Source organism: Myotis nattereri (genome assembly GCF_964212035.1).
Source record: "Myotis nattereri genome assembly, chromosome: 18".
NCBI lineage: Eukaryota > Metazoa > Chordata > Mammalia > Chiroptera > Vespertilionidae > Myotis > Myotis nattereri.
In genome coordinates this window covers 32,630,856-32,648,649 of record NC_138093.1, presented here as the reverse complement: position 1 = coordinate 32,648,649, position 17,794 = coordinate 32,630,856, and the positions used below count along the sequence as shown (strand labels likewise).

Sequence of the window (17,794 nt, the reverse complement as noted above, 5' to 3'; positions counted from 1 at the left end):
TTTCTTTGAGGTGTCCATGCTATTAGTGAGCCTCCGAGGAAAACAGTTCTGTCTTTGATGAAGAGCAGCCTCACCTGGGCAGCCTTTGAAAATGGTAACTGTTCATGAAGTCAGGGTAAACCACCATTTCCCCACCATTTCCTGCAAACCCAGGCTGTGCTTCCAGGCAGGGAGTAAAGGGTCAGCCCAGGTGGGCGAGGGCGGAGCCTGAGCTGCCAGCCACCAGGTGGGTTAGATGTTGGCCAGGCCACGCCCCATTCCCTCAGGGGCTAACGCCCCGCCCCGCCCCGGGGCCCCGCCTTGCACCTGCCATTGGCCCCGCCCGACCCTGACGTCACTACTGTGACCACGCCCACCAGCGGAACCGCACTGGACACTTTTTGAATGGGGATTGTTGCGTCTGACACCCGCTCTCAAAAAGGTAAAAGACGCTTGCTGTCCCTCAGGTTTCCTACCGATCTCTTGGGAAATGATGGCATCTTCGGAGCCGCGCTGGCCACCTCCTCTCCGCCACGCGAGCGCCTTCTCTTTCTGGTGCTCCTCTGGCATCCTGTTGGTGGCGCTAGGGCTCCTGCTGCCCATGTGCTCTGGTAGGGATGGGAAAGGTGGGAGCTCTGGAGGCAATGGAGTTGGGGAGCTGGCCGACCAGAGCCGAGGGCGGGGAGAGGTTTGCTTTGTGGGTCGGGTAGGAAGCACGGGCTTGGTGGACCAGGGTGGTGCTGGTGTGGCCCGGCTTAGGATGGCCTTTCAGTGGTACCTAAAAGCTACTGCAGGGACCGCGGAGCTCCAGAGAGGCTCTGCCCTTCCGTGTGTGTCCAGTTTGCAGGGCTCATATTGCCACTGTCTTCTGGTACAGTCTTCTGATCAGTATTCTGGTTACTGATCATTAAACAGTTCATTTCTATGAGGGAGGAAAGGGAACCGTGGTGGTAAGGAGAACACCAAAGGAAATTTTAAAAATATATATTTTACTGATTTATTTTTTATTTTTATGTATTTTTTACAGAGAAGAAAGGAGAGGGACAGAGAGTTAGAAACATTGATGAGAGAGAAACATTAATCAGATGCCTCCTGCACACTCCCTAATGGGTATGTGCTCACAACCAAGGTACATGCCCTTGACGGGAATTGAACCTGGGACCCTTCAGTCCACAGGCCCACGCTGTATCCACTGAGCAAAACAGGTTAGGGCCCAAGGAAATTTTTAAAGGAGGATAAAGTTGAGAATAGGCTTCAAACTAGAGTTGAAGGACACTGTGCGTGCTATTTGGAATAGAGGAGAATGAACAGAATGTAGGGTACAACATGAGAGAGAACAAAACTAGAAATGAAGGGGATAAAAAACAAGGTGAAGTTCAAGGTTGAAAGGTAAAATCAGGATAAAATAAAACTTAGAGAAAGTAAAAAGGAGAAATCACTAAGCTGGACGGGGAAAACTACGCGGATAAAACAAACATTTCACTCTTGAAGAAACTCAAGAGAAGAAGGGTTTGTAGGCCGCCTTGTGCCTGGGAAGCTTGCATCTCAGAGGTAGTTGCCAAATGCTGCCGCGAAGTTGCAGAAGGGAAACTTGTGTTTCCAGGAGCACTCTCATTCCACCAAACCCCACAATAGATGGTTACAAGTGGTCTCTTCTGCCTATTTTGGGTCTTTTCTTTCTTTTTAATTAAAGAAACGGAGATCAACAGTGTTTCTTAGTTTCCTTAGTGTGCAAATTACAATACAATGACAGCAGTGCTTTTCCTGTCACTTGCTAGGTTACCAGGATACTGGCAGATAGGCAGCAAAGAGATTACCTATCCAAATCCTTTCCCAGCGCCTAGAATTTCAAGTGCTTATTTTCAATATTCTGTTCATTGCATCTCCTTTACCGTTGTCTCTGTGCTACAGCAGTGGTTTAGTATCAAGTTCTTTTGAATAGCTACTCTGGGGGACATCCTGTGCTAGGTATTTTGGCCCCATGGATAGATGGAGTCAGCCACGCTAACTAGTAAACACAAAAACACGTGCCAGTGGCCTGAGAGATCCATGCAGAAGAGAGTCCAAGAATAGGACCGTTCACTGCCTCTTGGAGGAGGGAGATATGTTTCCTAGGGATATTGAGCAGGTAAGTCTACAAGATAAAAGCTGAGCAGGAGTTGCAGCTGAGCAGGGAGGAAAGGTGTTAAGAACTTAGGGAGCAGTTGGAGCAAAGACTCAGAGATGTGACAAGGCTCAGGGTATTCACAGACTCTCAAGCTATCCAGTGTGGCAGCAGTAGGGCAATGGAGGCAAGAGAAAGGCATAGAACAGGATCTGTTTTTAAAATGTATTTGCAGAGCTCTGCCTGGTTTGGCTCAGTGAATAGAGCGTGGGCTTGTGGACTGAAGGGTTCTGGTTTCTATTCCAGCCAAGGGCACATTCCTGGGTTGTGGGCTTGGTCCCCAGTAGGGGGTGTGCAGGAGGAAGCCTATCAATGATTCTCCCTCATCACTGATGTTCCTCTTTCTCTCTCTCTCTCTCTCTCTCTCTCTCTCTCTCTCTCTCTCTCTCTTCCTCTCTTCCTCTTTGAAATCAATAAAAATATCTTTAAAAAACAAATAAAAGGACCTCCCTATCAATATAAGAAAAAAATTTTTTTAAAAAAATAAAATGTATTTGCAGAGATATATGCACCCCTATGTCCATTGCAGCATTATTCACAGTGGCCAAAACATGGAAACCACCAAAGTGTTCTGTGATAGAGCACTGGATGTGGTACTTATACACAAGGGAATACTATTCAGCTGTAAGAGAGGATGAAATAGCACCATTTGCAACAAGCTGGACGGACCATGAGAATATTATGCTCAGTGAAATAAGTCACTCAGAAAAAGCTATGAACCATATGATTTCACTCATATGTGGGTATAAAACTGAAACTGATGAACACGAACAGCAGTGTGGTGCTTTCCAGAGGGAAGGCGGTGGGGGTTGAGGAGTGTCCTAATATGTGGTAACAGGAGAAGACTTGACTTTGGGTGGTGAGCACATGGTGCAATATACAGATCATAGAACACAGAAACCCATACCTGAAACCTATATGTTCATGTTGGTCAGACTCACCCGAATCAATTTAATTAAAAAAATAAAAACTTGCCAAGGACCTCTCCATTCATTTTGTACTAACTACCTGCTGCCCGATCACAGTCCCAGGCTGATGGAAAAGATAAAAGACTTTTCTTTTTAATGTTCTTATTCTCTTATGCCCAGATGCCTGTGATGATCCAATGAGATTTGAAACTATGATGTTAAACGGTCCTCCTAAAGCATCTTATGGTCCTGGGGACAGAGTCGAATTTAAGTGTCGTTTAGGATACAAGCGTATTGTACCTTTAGTCCCCACCACTGCTGTTTGTCAGCCTGATAACACATGGGCACCTCCTCTCCAGGAGGCTTGTACAGGTAAGTACACACAGCTTTTATTTGTATTGCTCTGAATATTGTCACACATGTCCACTAGTACCATGATGGTTTTCCCACAGGAATGGAGATTCTAGATAATAATGTCTTTGAAAATCTCCTGGGAATCTTTTTCTTGGCCATTGCTTGCCAGAGTAAATGTGAATCTTAAGTTTGGTCTTTAAATAGTTAAATGGATTTAAAAGAGCAGTATCGAATTTTGATTTGTATTCACTTGCTTTGAAATTGGCATATAAGGACACATTTGAATTTTTCTTTTAGAAAAGACATGTCCGCAGCTAGGAGAGCCCCTCAATGGCGAAGTAGTTTATGTAAACGGAACTACCACATTTGGTTCTCAAGCGCAATATGTTTGTAATGAAGGGTAAGTTGCTCCTTAGAGGCATACAGTAAATGTTACTATTTCGGTTCGCTTCTCTTCTTCAGCATTCCCATAATGTTGAGATCATCTTGCTTTCTGTGTGACAAGTTGTACTTCCAGCCAATCAACTCTAGGTCTTTTATGCAGACTGAGAAGATGTGTAATGAATAGAAATTAAAAGTGAAGGAAAGGAAACTTTTATAATACTACATGCAAAAATAAGCCTATCATTAGCATTAAACTTGTAGTAATCTTGATGACATTAGTTTAACATCAAATTGTATTCTATTTAAAATGGCCAACTCTCAGAGTTGAAGGAGGGCTTATAGAATTGGTTGGTAGGTTTACCCACCAAAGATATTGTTCATGGCAATAATTCTGTAAAGAGTTATTATAGCCTGGGCCATATATTGATCAAAATCCTTTTGTTGGAAAACCTGAGTTTTGAGACAGCTATAAAGGAGTGAAGATCTCAAAAACAAGTACTGCACACTTGATAATAGTAGCCTTTCTTCTCTTGGACTCTTTTAATCCTATATAATAAAAAGCTAATATGCTAATTAGATTGAACAGCCAAATGACCTTCTGGATGACTGTCAGGACAACCTTCCGGACGTAGCTGTGAGGGCCAAGACAACAGCAGGGGCTGGGAAGGCCGAGTCCCTTGCATGTATTTCATGCACCAGGCCTCTAGTATATATTTAGACATTTATAAAAATGTGCAGTTACAGGGTAAATGTAATACATTATAAAAAAGCAACTGATTTTTGATATTGACTTTGTATTCTGCTACTTTCCTGCATTAATTTATTTATTCTAACAGCTATTGTGTGGGGTGTGTGCGCACGTATGCACACGTGCAATTTGCGCACAGTCGTTAGGGTTTTTTTTCTAATCCTCACCTGGGGATATTTTTTCATTGATTTTTAGGGAGAGTGGAAGAGAGAGGGAAAGACAGAGGGAAATATCAATGTGAGAGAAATACATCAATTGGTTGTCTCTGCAGGAGCACCGACCTGTGCCCGGGCCGGGATGAGCCTCTAACCAAGGTGCATACATGCCCTTGACAAAAAATGAACCTGGGATCCTTTGGTCCTCACGATGATGTTGTATCTACGGAGCCAAACCATCTAGGATGGGTTTTCTACATATAAGATTTTCTTATTTGCAAATTGATAATTTTATGTCTTCATAACCCACTGAGCTGCCTTTTATTTCTTGTCTAGATTCTCTGACTAAACGTACAGTACTATGTTGAATAGACATGGTAAAAGTGGGCATTCTTGCATTATTCCTGATCTTAGAAGAAAAGCTTTTGAATTTAAACCACTGAATAGGATGTTTATTGTAGGTTTTTCATCTATGGCATGCATTATCTTAACGTAACTTACCTTCTGTTCCTGGTTTGTTGAGTATTTACTATGCAAGAATGTTGAATCCTGACAAATGCTCAATTGAAATGATCAAGTGGATTTACCCTTCATTCTGTTGATATGGCAGATTACATAGATGGATTTGCATATGTTGAGCCACCCTTGCATTTGCGAATAAATCTCACTTGTGCATGGTGGATAATCTTTCTGATTTCTGTTTTCTGTAATTAGTTGCAGATTTTTGCATCAAAGTTCATAATGGATACTATTCTGTAGCTTTCTTTTCTTGGAGTGTCTTTTTCTGTTGTTGGCATCACAGTAATGCTGTTCTCATAGAATAAGTTCTGAAGGCTTCCTTCCTCTGTAGGACCAAGTGGAAAGGCCTCTTTTGAGCATCTCCTTGAGTCACAGTTTGTTGGTGTGTTCAGATTTCTTCTAAAGCAGTTGATAGCACTGGGTTGCAGGCAAGCATAACATTTGGGTCATATAGTCTTATGGCCATTGTATTTCAGGGGAGTTTGCAGAAAAGGTTCATAGATTCCACCTCACAGGCAAAACATCAAGTTTCTGGATATTAAAGTCTGATAGAGTGCTGTCTTCCTCCAAACATGCCCCCAAAAGCAGGTGCTGTTTTCCTGGAAAGATGCCCTCCTTGTCTTAAATTTTAGCTTTGACATTCTCAAAGGTGTCATTGGGCTCAAACTTGAGAGTGCTAGCCTTGCCCATCAGGGTACTCAGAAAGATCTGCCTTTCTGTGTCTGCCACTTCACGAAGGAAAAGAGGACAGAAAAACTAAAAACCACCGACTTGCCACCAGATTTCATTTTAAAGATAGCTGTTTTAAAGTCTTTGTCTAGTAGATCTTTCCTCAGGTGTTTTTTTTTCAGGGATACTTTTTATCGATTTACTTTTTCTTTGAATGGGTCATATTCTCCTGTTTCTTTGTATGCATTGTGATTTAGTTGTTGAACTGAACATTTGAATCTAATGATGGAGAAACTATGGGAATCAGATTGCTATCCTTTTATAGGTTTTTTTTTTTTATATTATTGTTTTTGTTTTTGGATTTTTGTAGGGTGACTCTGTGCTGAGGATCAGCCTGACAGGTAAACTAAATGTTTTCTCAAATTTTTTCTGAGCTTTTCTCAGGGCATGCATAATCACTTCCTAATTTTCCTCACATATATCGTCGTTTTTAAATGTCCCACGTTTTAATATCTGGCTTCTGAAGGGGTAAATCACAAGAAATGAAGAAGAAATCACTGGAATTCTCCTCTGTTAGCAAGAAAAGGCTTACACGTTGGAGAAGCGAGATATGACAACAATGGCTGCCCACGTCTTTGTCTGCTTCCCTGTGACCAGAAAGATCAGTCAGTGATAAAAGCAGGCACCCCTGATATTTGGAGAACACAGGCCTTTTAGCCCATGCTGGCTCCTTCAGTCTGCTGATAAACTGCTTCAGGAGCACAGTATGGGTAGCTGCCACTGTGCTAAGAGCAGAAATTGACCAATCTTAGTGCAATTTACCTGCCCAAGTCTTTTCTGGAAGTTGTAAGCCTTCAACAAACTCCAGAGTTTCAAAACAGTGACATTAGACAGATTCTAGTAGAAATTGTTGTCAAAATGGGGAGAGCGGTTCTTGAAGCTTCCTACCCAGCGTCATCCCAATCCTTTCCTAATAGATTATAATATAGGATCAATGAATGAGGCTTGCGGGGAAAGTCAGCTGGAAGTGTGTGCAGGCCGTTTTACTGACTCTATTTTAATTTGATCAAGTGCGAATATGCAGTCGATAGCTACATAGAGAGAGAGCCTGCTTGGCACCTTGTGGAGGTTAAAACAAAGATTATTCTCAAAGAAGCGTTAGCCTGATTGAGAAGCACAACATATACCGAAAGGAAAATAGTAAATGATAAGAACCAAAGAAGTAAACTTACTCACAAGGAGAGTCCAGAAGGAGGAGAGAGTTCTGTGACTTTAAATCATGAGCTATTCCATCAAGGAGTTCTCCTGAGCTGCTACTGGGAACACATTTAGATTCATCAAACCTAAAACTTACATAGTACTCACTATGTCTCAGATGCTAATTTATCTACTACTCAAAAGAATCACAGGAGTTATATACTATTATGCTGTTTTCATAGATAAGAAATCTGAGAAATAGAAACATGAAGAGACATGCCCAAGCTCAAATAACAAGCCAGTCTTGGAGCTGGGACTGGAATCCAGGCCGGTAAGCGCTAGGGCCAGATCTCTCTGCTCAGTTGGTGTATGACTGAGCTGAATGGCATGAGCAAGTTCGGAGAAGTGAATGTTGATGTGCCTCCTGAAGACAGAAAAGAGGCCAGACTCTCAGGCATGACAGACTTTGTAGACATTTTTCTCCAGACCAGTGTCTGTTCAAATGCAGAAACTCTTTCATTAAGTTGCAGGTTTGTTTAGCATGTTCAATATATTCTGTTTAAGAAACTTCTCCCTCGCCGAAACCGGTTTGGCTCAGTGGATGGAGCATCGGCCTGCGGACTGAAGGGTCCCGGGTTCGATTCCGGTCGGGGGCGTGTGCCTGGGTTGCGGGCACATCCCCAGTAGGAGATGTGCAGGAGGCAGCTGATCGATGTTTCTCTCTCATCGATGTTTCCAACTCTCTATCCCTCTCCCTTCCTCTCTGTAAAAAATCAATAAAATATATTTAAAAAAAAAGAAACTTCTCCCTCAAGCCCTCTGAAATGCAGAAAAACAACCACATAAAGTTTTCTTTGTAATTATGTATTTCTTCTTAACTGAGAAAGAAAACAGTATTTTTTTCCCATTCTCATTTAGTTATTACTTACTTGGAACAAAAAATCTATATTGTGAAGTTTCTGGAAATAATGTGGAATGGAGTGATAGTCCCCCACAGTGTGAAAGTAAGTATATTCTTCTTTAGAATTTAGAGCAGTTCTCAAACTTTTGGCCTTGGCTTGACTTCATGCTTTTAAATTTTAAAAGACCCCCCAAAAAGCTTTTCTTCAGGTGGGATATGGCTATTGCTATTCCATTATATTGGAATTAACCCTGAAAAGTTCTAAAAATAATTATTTATGAATTCATTATTGAGAACAGTAAGCACAATACATATTAATACATACAACATATATTTTTTAAAGGAAAACCAAAATTTTCAAAAAGTGAGAATGGTGGCATTGTTTTATGTGTTTGCACACTCATCAGTATGTTGGCTTACATATAGACCTCACAATTGGGCTGTTGCCTTAACACACCATTTGTACCTTTGGCAGATTGCACTGTATATGCTTAAGGATGAAAAAGATAGTACATTTTTTCATATATGCAACTAGATTGTAGAACTCATATGTTAATGAATTTATTAAAGAAGTTCAGAAGACATTATTAATGCTGTCTTAATCTTTTACTTTTTCTTTTGCCTTTCCTGTCCTCTTTTTTTTTTCTCTTTTAAAGAGATTTTGTGTCAACCACCTCAACAAATACCAAATGGAGAATTCAGCAATAGCCACAAGGATACATTTGAATATAATGAAGTAGTCACTTACAGTTGTAAACCTTCCAATGGGCCAGATGAATATTCACTTGTTGGAGAGAGCAGGCTTGTTTGTTCTGGGCGTAACCAATGGAGTAGTAACCCTCCTGAGTGTAAAGGTAATAATCTTTCCATTTCTTTCTTTCAAATTACTTTACCAAAAAGTAAACAAAACAGTCATATGAATAGGTCAAATAAAAAAAAATAGCTCTAGTTGTAGAGTTCCCCACCCCTCGCCCCACTTGTTCTTGGTATTTCACTGTATACCTTGTGAATTACTATGTATTGCATGGATTAATACTTTTTTTGCCTGAAAGCACCACAAAACACACTGCCTTAAAAATAAAATGTTATCTGATAATACAGGACCTATGAGAGTTCTGGCTGAAGGAAACAGTAAATTGTAAAAGACTAACCCTCTCACTGATGATAAGATTGATACATTCTGGATAAAACACACAGGCATACCTTGTTTAATTGCGCTTTGCTTTTTTGCGCTTCACAGATGTTATAATTTTTACAAATGGAAGACAAGACACTTACCAACAAAACTATTATGACTGGCTTTATTATGACACTCCCTTTCTTACTGTGGTCTGGAACAAACCTACACCTACAAGGTATGCCTTTACCTGAAAAACATTGTTTATGGCATTAAGGCATGACCCAAACCAGGGAGACACTGGGGGGGCATTTGACTCTTGAAAGAAGGGAACCACTGAATAACAGCAAAATATTTTCTCATTTCAACTACATTGGATCAATCTCTAATAACATATTCTAGGCAATAAGATAAATTTTTTAATTCTCCCAAATTGAATTCATGGATTGTATAATATCACAAAGGGATGAATATAGAAATGAAAACAAAGATATCTGTAAATTCCCCAAGTATTTGAAAATTATGCAACACATACTAACCCATAAATCAAAGAACAAGTCATAAAAAATTACAAAGGGTTTTGAATTGAATAAAAATGAAACATAACATCCCAATAGATCAAGATGTTAATATCAAAAGCATTGCCTACAGGGATATTTATAGTAAGAGAGAAGTCTCAGATTAATAACCTAAGTTTCCACCTTACGAATGTAAAGAAATAAAAGAGCTATTTAAACTGAGAACAAGGAAACGGAAGGAAATGATAAAGTTAGAAATTGGTGAAATTGAAAAGAGAGAAATAGAATCAATGAAACAAATACATGGCTTTTGGAGAAAACCAATAAAATAGATAAACCTATAGCCAGTTTGACAAGAATAAAAGAAGATAAAAGTTACCAATATCAAAAACGAAGAAGAAGACATTATTAAATATCCTGTCGACATTTAAGGAATAATTAGGGGATAACACAAATAATTTTAAGCTTGTAAGTTTGATAACTTAAACCTCACAGAAAGAACTATAGCCCTCATGCTCTCAATGGGGAATTCCACCGAACATTTCAGGAGTAAATAATAGTAGCTCTCTACACGCTCTTCAAGAAAACACACAGGATGGCATTGCCTTGATAGCAAAACCAGATAAAAACATTGAAGGAAAATTATAAACAATATTCATTTTTAACATAGAATAAAAACTCCTTTTCAAAATATTAACAGATTAAATACTGTCATATAGAAAAATAGCAGTATGTCATAATGAAGTAGTTATTCCACGTAAGCAGTGTTCATTCAAATGAAAAAAATTAATCAGTATAATTTGCCACTTAAAGAGAGCATAAAAGAAGAAAAACACATGATCATCTTAAAAGATGTGAAAAAAAGCATTTGCCAGAATTTATCATCTTTTCATGGTAAAACTTAGCAAATTAGGAATAGAAATGAGCTATCTAGCTGAACCTGGTGAAAATCACCTACATGAATCTCACAGCTAACTTTATACTTAATGTAATAGAGTAATTTATTTCCCCCTAACGTTGAAACAATACAAGGATGTCTGTTCTCACCACTCTATTCAGCATTGTATTAAAGGGCCTCGCCAGTACAATAATGCAAGATATGGAAACAGGCAAACTTTATTTACTTATGGCATGATTATCTTTTTGGAAAATAGGAAAGACTGAATGTGCAGTAATAAATTCTGTGTCTATTTACTAGCAATAATCTATTAGAAATTGAAACTTAAAAAAATATTTCTATTGATTTCAGAGAGAAAGGAAGAGGGAGAGAGAGAGATAGAAATATCAGAGATGAGAGAGAATCATTGAGCAGCTGCATCCTGCACGCCCCACACTAGGGATTGAACCTACAACCTGGGCATGTGCCTTGACCAGGAATCCAACAGTGACCTCCTGGTTCATAGATCATTGCTCAGCCACTGAGCCACGCCGGCCGTGCAGCCTTTCTATTTTTTGAACATTCCAGTTCATGTATGTTGTTGCTTCCTACAACGTTTCCTTTCACATCTTTGCATGGCTATCTTCTTTTTAACTTGAGCTCAAGTATAACCTTCTCACAAGAGTCTTCCCTGCCTTTCTGAAAAGCAGCTTACTGTAATCAGTGTCAGCATGAATTTTTTTTTAATCCCTAAATTAAGGAGAATCAGAAGTTGTTTTTGAACTTGCCCAGAATTTGTATCTGGTAGTCAGAACTTTTTCAAAACTTGCCACTATTGAAAAAACACATAAGAAACCAATAATCTATCATGAGAGTCTGTTCTAGGTGGGGAAAGGTTATTAGATATCTCTATATCTGTTTCCCTGGAATTAAAGTCTTTTATTTAATTAATATCCTGGCTTCCATTTCTTGTCTCTTTGTTCCCAGTAGAAAGTACTACTTTGCAGTAATGTTTCTGCCCTGGGTTAAAACAATTTTCCATTCATTCTGGAATTTCTTTGCTTTTCAGTGGTCAAATGTCAATATCCAGTACTCGAGAATGGGAGAGTCATTTCTGGACTTAGGAAAAAATATTACTACAAATCCGAGGTTACAGTTGAGTGCCTGGAGGGATTTTACCTTGAAGGCAGCAAGACAGTTGTCTGTGGAGTGAACAATGACTGGGAGCCCAAAATGCCAAAATGCATTAAAGGTACAAAGGGTATCTTTTTCTTTTTTATTATTTCTTTGACATTAAATATCAGTGATACAGAATAATTGCGAAGAAGCGAGTAATTTTTGCATGTAACTCTGTGTTGTGTTCATTTCCGGAACGGAGGTATGACATATAATTCATGTTTTGATAGGCTCTTAACACATCATGTACATTACACATGAGCCTAAATTTCTGTTATTTGGTATTTTTATGTGTCAAAATATATAGGAAACATTTTTTCAAATAAATTAAAGCAAGCGAAATTTCACCGATTATGAGTCAAGAATGAAAGGCATTGTTTCGTAAAATGAAAATAATAACCAAGTGGTTGATCCAGTTTACATTATTTTGTTTTTCAATGTCAACTGCTCCCAGGAAAAAACCTACAGTTTCTCATGTCTCAGGCTTAGTAACTTCCTGCTTTATTTTTCTAAATTGTTTAAATAGCTATGGATTTAAAAAAAATCTTTTAGCTGTCTGGTGATTTGGTCATCCGTCATTTTAATAATAAAAAGAAAAATAACATTTTTGCAGCTATTCTAGTTGTTGCCATAGTCCACAAATATAAATAGGTGTGAAAACTTGAGCAATAACAAGCTTTACTAGTAAATGTGCTCATTTATATGTAAAATGATTTAATGTCTTCCTTCCTGGATAATAGAAAATTAAAATGGGATGCACTTAAAGCACTTAGCACAGCGCCTGTCATATAGGCAGCTCTTAAAGGAAACTCATAGATTTACTGCATCACTCCAAACAGTGTTCGGGAATTGGAAGGACTGTGGCTTCTGTTTTTTTAATGTGTCTTTTTTATATGTCATCAACTTCGCTGTTTCATTCATTTAAAAAGTGATCTGGTGACACCTGTTACAGGGTATCTTACTAGTATGGGACTGTTTCATTTCCCGAACTGCAACCATTTAACTTTTCCCACTTAAACTGGAAAATTTCAAAATGTCTGCTGTCTCCAAAACAAGACCCATGTTGCTAATGCCCCCACCTCTCCTCTCCTCTCATACAATTACGATTTTTCTTCTTACTGGGATTTTTTAAAATTTGACAACAAAAAATAAATTTCATCACAGAAAGGCAGAGTGAAATGGGGGTCTTGTTGCTTGGACTACTTATCAGCTGCTCTGCTTAAGACTTGCGGGGTTATTTTCATATGGTGGAAGGAACTGTCTTCCTGATTTCAGAGCTGCTATCTCTGGCTACCCATTGGTTGCAGTAGAAACAAGAGGACTACAGCAGTCACCATTTATCTGTGGTTTTGCTTTCTGCTATTTTAGTTACCTGCAACTGTGGTCCAAAATATTAAAGTGAAAATTACCAGAATAAACAATTCATTCATTTTAAAATACTCGCCATTCTGAGTAGCATGATGAAATTTCATGCTAGGCCACTCTGTCCCACTTGGGATGTGAATCATTCCTTGATCCACTGTATCCAGCTCACTTCATCTCATCACTTTAGGCAGAAGGGAGAGTATATAGTACAATGATATATTTTGAGAAAGAGAGACCACATTCATGTAACTTTTATTATAAGATATTGTCATATTTGTTTTATTGTGTTATTATTGTTAATCTCTTACTGTGCCTAATTTGTAAATTAAACTTTATTATAGTTATGTATATGTAGGGGCCGACATAATGCTAGTATATATATATATACACACACACATACACTCGTTTTGTAGTATCTGTTATTCCAAGCATTGACTGGGGTTCTTGGGACATATCCCCCACGGATGTGGGGAAACTACCATAGTGTGAAGAGTATTAGCTTGGGCTGATCTCGCTCAGAGTCCTAGTTTGGCTCTGATTACTCAATTACATTATTTCTATGGGGTTGTTTCCTGTCATTTAATGAGGGTGTTGAACTCAAATTCTATTACTGGCTTCTAATTTGTTTCTATATCTCCCGTTGTCTTAATATTTTAAAGGATTCAGGGGAATTATGCATGCTAACATGGTAATGAGAACACCTTTTTATAACTCCTGTATATCTGGTAACTGGTAGCCTGCTTGAGAATCTTAGTTGAGTGTTGTGAGGTTTCAGGGAGAAAGAGATTTTTTTTGGTGGACTGGTACATTAAAATTGCATGTGAAGTTTATATTCATCAACCCATTGTGTTTACCCACAGGGTCCTACTGGGTATACGCTCAGTGGGATACCAGGTTTGCGGATATGCTCTTTTGATGGAGTCGACCATAAAAATTTACAAAGGATTTCAAAAGAGTGATACAATTTAGTGACTCAAATGTGAGATAATTAAATATGAGGAAATTTTATGAAGAACATAAACAGCAGGAATCTTAAATATCAAAAACTCTCAATTACTTTTATCATCAGGTACAGAAAGACTTTACAAAAAAGGAATACTAGCAACATACAATGGTGATAAGGTAGATGTAATTGTGCAAATATGAAAAAAATATCTGTGAAATACTAAGTGGAAAAGAAGAAAAATTATGTATTATGATATTACTTGGATGTTAATTTTTTAAAAAGATATGTAGGTTTATTCTGAAGATGTTATTGTTATGATTTATTATTAAACTTCTAAGATTTATGTTACAAAATACAAAGCTAAAGTAAATATTCTTATGCAAACATTTTTATGTATTTAGGTGACTTCCCAGAGGTAGAATTGCAAAGTTTAGAAAGTAAGTGTATTTTTCATTTTGAGAAATAATCTTTTAAAATAATAAAAAATCAAATTAAATGATTAATTTTATACTGATAAATCTGGTGAAAATCAAATTTATCTTTCCAGATGTCAATCCTATTTATCCAGCCACGCCTCCAGTGACAAGTTTTCTAGGTTCGGTAACTCTTTATTTTACTTATATTCTTAAGAAATTCATAAGGTTATGGGTAAAAAAAATGATGTCATGTATCAATTTGCATTTCTTTAATTAATCAATGAAATGAAACTTTTTTGGTCTATATTTATTTATTTGTTCTATAAAATATTTTCTTATGACTTTATCAGAACTCATTATAAATTACAGTCTTTTTGACAGGAAGTGAATGTTATTTTCTAGGTTTCTTTTCATTGGTTATTTTTAATAGCCATTTTTTTATTTTTATTATTTATGTGTTTATTGTCTAAAGTTTTACATATGTCTCCTTTTCACCAATTGTCCCCCCCCCCCCCCAGCCATTCCCACCGCCTCAGTGTCTGTACCCATTGGTTATGCTAATATGCATGCATACAAGTGCTTTGGTTGTTAATAGCCATTTTTTAAAATATTTTATGCAGTTTGATATATATTGTGTTTTTATACATTTTCATTGCATAAGTAGAATACAGCTTAATTTGGGAAATTTCAAATATTAAAAAAGTATACAGAGTAAAAGATAGTTTCCTCTTTTTCTAGTTCTTTACCTGAGTTAATCACATAATAGTTTAGGTGTCTTTTCATCTATTTCTATACACCAATATCCTTATATGTGCAATTATACATATTTTGATTTTTTTTCTTTTTTCTTATCCAGAAATGGCATCATGCTGTTTATATTTTTCTAAAACTTGCATGTTTTACGCGTACTGTCTTAGATTGGGGGTGTGTTTAGATTTATTCCTATCCTTTTGTTTAGATTTATTCCTAATCACCTTCCTGGTGATTACTTTGGTATATGCCAAATTTTATTTAACTATTTTCCTATCAGTGGTCATTCATATGTGCAGAAGTTTTACATTAAGTTGGATTTATTGATCTTTTCTCCTCCAAGGGCTGTGAGTGTTGTGTTTTTATTGTAAGAGCTATAGGACTTCCCCACGCTCAAATTACAAACACTTCAACCATGTGTTCTGATTGCATTCTTTGCATTAAATTGTTGGCACACCTGAAATTCATTATGGTACATGGACTGATAGGATTCCTTTACACTCCTCCCACTCTCATGTTTTGTCTGCTCTCCTACTGTTTGAAGTGCCAGGTTTGTCATACATTAAATTCATTAGTGTTCTAGCTGTCTCTGTTTCCTTGAATTCTGCCCACGCCTTTGCAGTATGAAATAACGTTTTCTCACTGTAGTACTCTATGTTACAATATCTGTCAGAACAGTTTCAGAAATGTTTGGACTCTATGTTCAACTTTCATTTTTACCATTTTAACCAGTTACAGGTACATTTCCATGGTCTTAAGTACATTCACATTGTTGTGCAACCATTACTACTCCAAAACTTTTTCATCATCTCAAACGGAAACCTTACACCCATTAAACAATAACCCTCTATTCACCCTCTCCCCAGCCCTGATAAGCACTATTTAATATTCTGTCTGTGAATTTGACTATTCGAGGTACCTCACTGAGTGGAATCACTTCTGGCTGATTTTATTTAGTATACGAGGTTTTTCTGTAAATGGCTTTAATTAAGTTGCAATTTCCTCTAATTGCAGATGAACTTGTAAATCATTAATTAAGCCGTCCTATGTTTTAATTTTAAGTAGGGTCACATTGAATCCACAGGTTAATTTTATTTTTTTATTGATCAACATGGACATATAGGTTTCAGGTGTGGGTTTCTATGTTACAAGCTCTGTATATTGCACCGTGTACCCATCACCCAAAGTCAAATCTTCTGCTGTCACCTTATATTGGGACCCCCTTTTCCCCCCAGTAGATGGTGCTGAATCGCAAGATTTTTACCTCTTTGCTCTCCCAGTCTTGAACCTCCATGGCTTCTATAAGATAGTTCAGCTGTGCTGCTTGGGGGTGGGGTTTGTTTTGCCTTCAGCACAGTGGCAACCCCTGACTCTTTGGGGGCCCATCCCAAGCAACTTTCTTAGGGTTCAGTCACAGAGGGATACAGGGATTCTACTGCAACAGCTCTTGGTTTACAGATAATATACTCCTGGACCCGACTCCAAGGGCAACAGGAGGCTAGTTTTGGGAGTCCAAGTGGCAGCAGGGCTCTGTGGTTCTGTTTCTTTGTCTGAAACACCATCGCCTGGCCTGACAGTGGGGACAGGGCAGAACCCTGTCACAGGCTAATTTTAACAAAATACTAATGATAAATTTGTTTCCTCTACCAAGAATATTGTTATAGGAAATATTAATGGATAGGAAGAAGAATGCTGATGACATTGTATATACATTTATAATACTTTATACTACTTTTAATGAAAAAAAAACATTAAGGTGACTTATGAAAGAAAAATAAAATTGTAAGAGGGTTTTTCTTTTTTTAATAAAGATTTTATTGTCTTTACTTTTTTAACTTCCTTTTTTTTTTTTTTCTAGAGCATTCCACTCAAACTAGTAAACCACCATCTAAAGGCAATAAGGAATACGGTATTATTTTGACTATTGATGACTCTTCATTATGTGGCCTTAGAGTTCTACATGAAAATAGCATATTTTAATTATCTATAGTTAGAGAAGGAACAATCTGTCTCAAATGAGTGATTATTGACATTAGTACTTATTTCAGTGTTGCAGATACTATGACAAATGTAAGCAGTAGTATGTAGACACATGTAGTTAACACGGTTTTTAAAAGATGCCTCAAATTAGGATTCCTATAGGGTGAGGCCACTTTTTCAATTGCTATGTTTATATGTAAATTAAAATTTATAGAACATAACTTGCTTTTTATATGATAGTGTTATTTTTTGATGGTAATTTATAGGTTAATTTCTTCCTATTCAGACCTGTATATCCAAGCCTGATATACTATAAGTTGGGTTTGTTTTTTCTACAACCGGCTGGTGCACCACACTTTATGTAGGCTCACAAGGTTCACACAACATATGTTAAAGTATCTGATAAAGTATAGTTGTACCATTAATGAGATGTAAATATTACTAAATGAGGAAAGTGAAAAAAATATTGCTTTTATTTCCATTAGATGTGTTTAGTAAGGTTAACCTTTTTTCTTTTTTTTTTTTTAAGCAAAAGTGTGGAAATTTATTGCAAGCATATACAAACTCCCACCTGGGGAAGGGTCTCCAAATGGGTAACCAGTGAAGTCTCTTTATCTAAGAGTTTATAAATGTTGGCAGCTTCTTTGTTCATGCTACTTTCTAATTAGACC

At 37.6% G+C, this 17,794-nt stretch overlaps 1 protein-coding gene across 1 annotated transcript in view; it reads left to right on the top strand.

Annotated features, from left to right (window-relative positions):
- Positions 1-472: 472 nt before the first annotated feature.
- The window catches only part of LOC308534729 (complement receptor type 1-like), a gene marked incomplete at both ends in the record, with an annotated part of 184,633 nt that continues 167,311 nt past the window's right edge, over positions 473-17,794 (top strand). Inside the window, 6 exons of the mRNA XM_081113291.1 lie at positions 473-590; positions 3,232-3,423; positions 3,703-3,805; positions 5,844-5,905; positions 8,635-8,832; positions 11,560-11,742. Coding sequence (XP_080969417.1) covers positions 473-590; positions 3,232-3,423; positions 3,703-3,805; positions 5,844-5,905; positions 8,635-8,832; positions 11,560-11,742 — 856 coding nt within the window. The remainder of the gene's footprint in view (positions 591-3,231; positions 3,424-3,702; positions 3,806-5,843; positions 5,906-8,634; positions 8,833-11,559; positions 11,743-17,794) is intronic.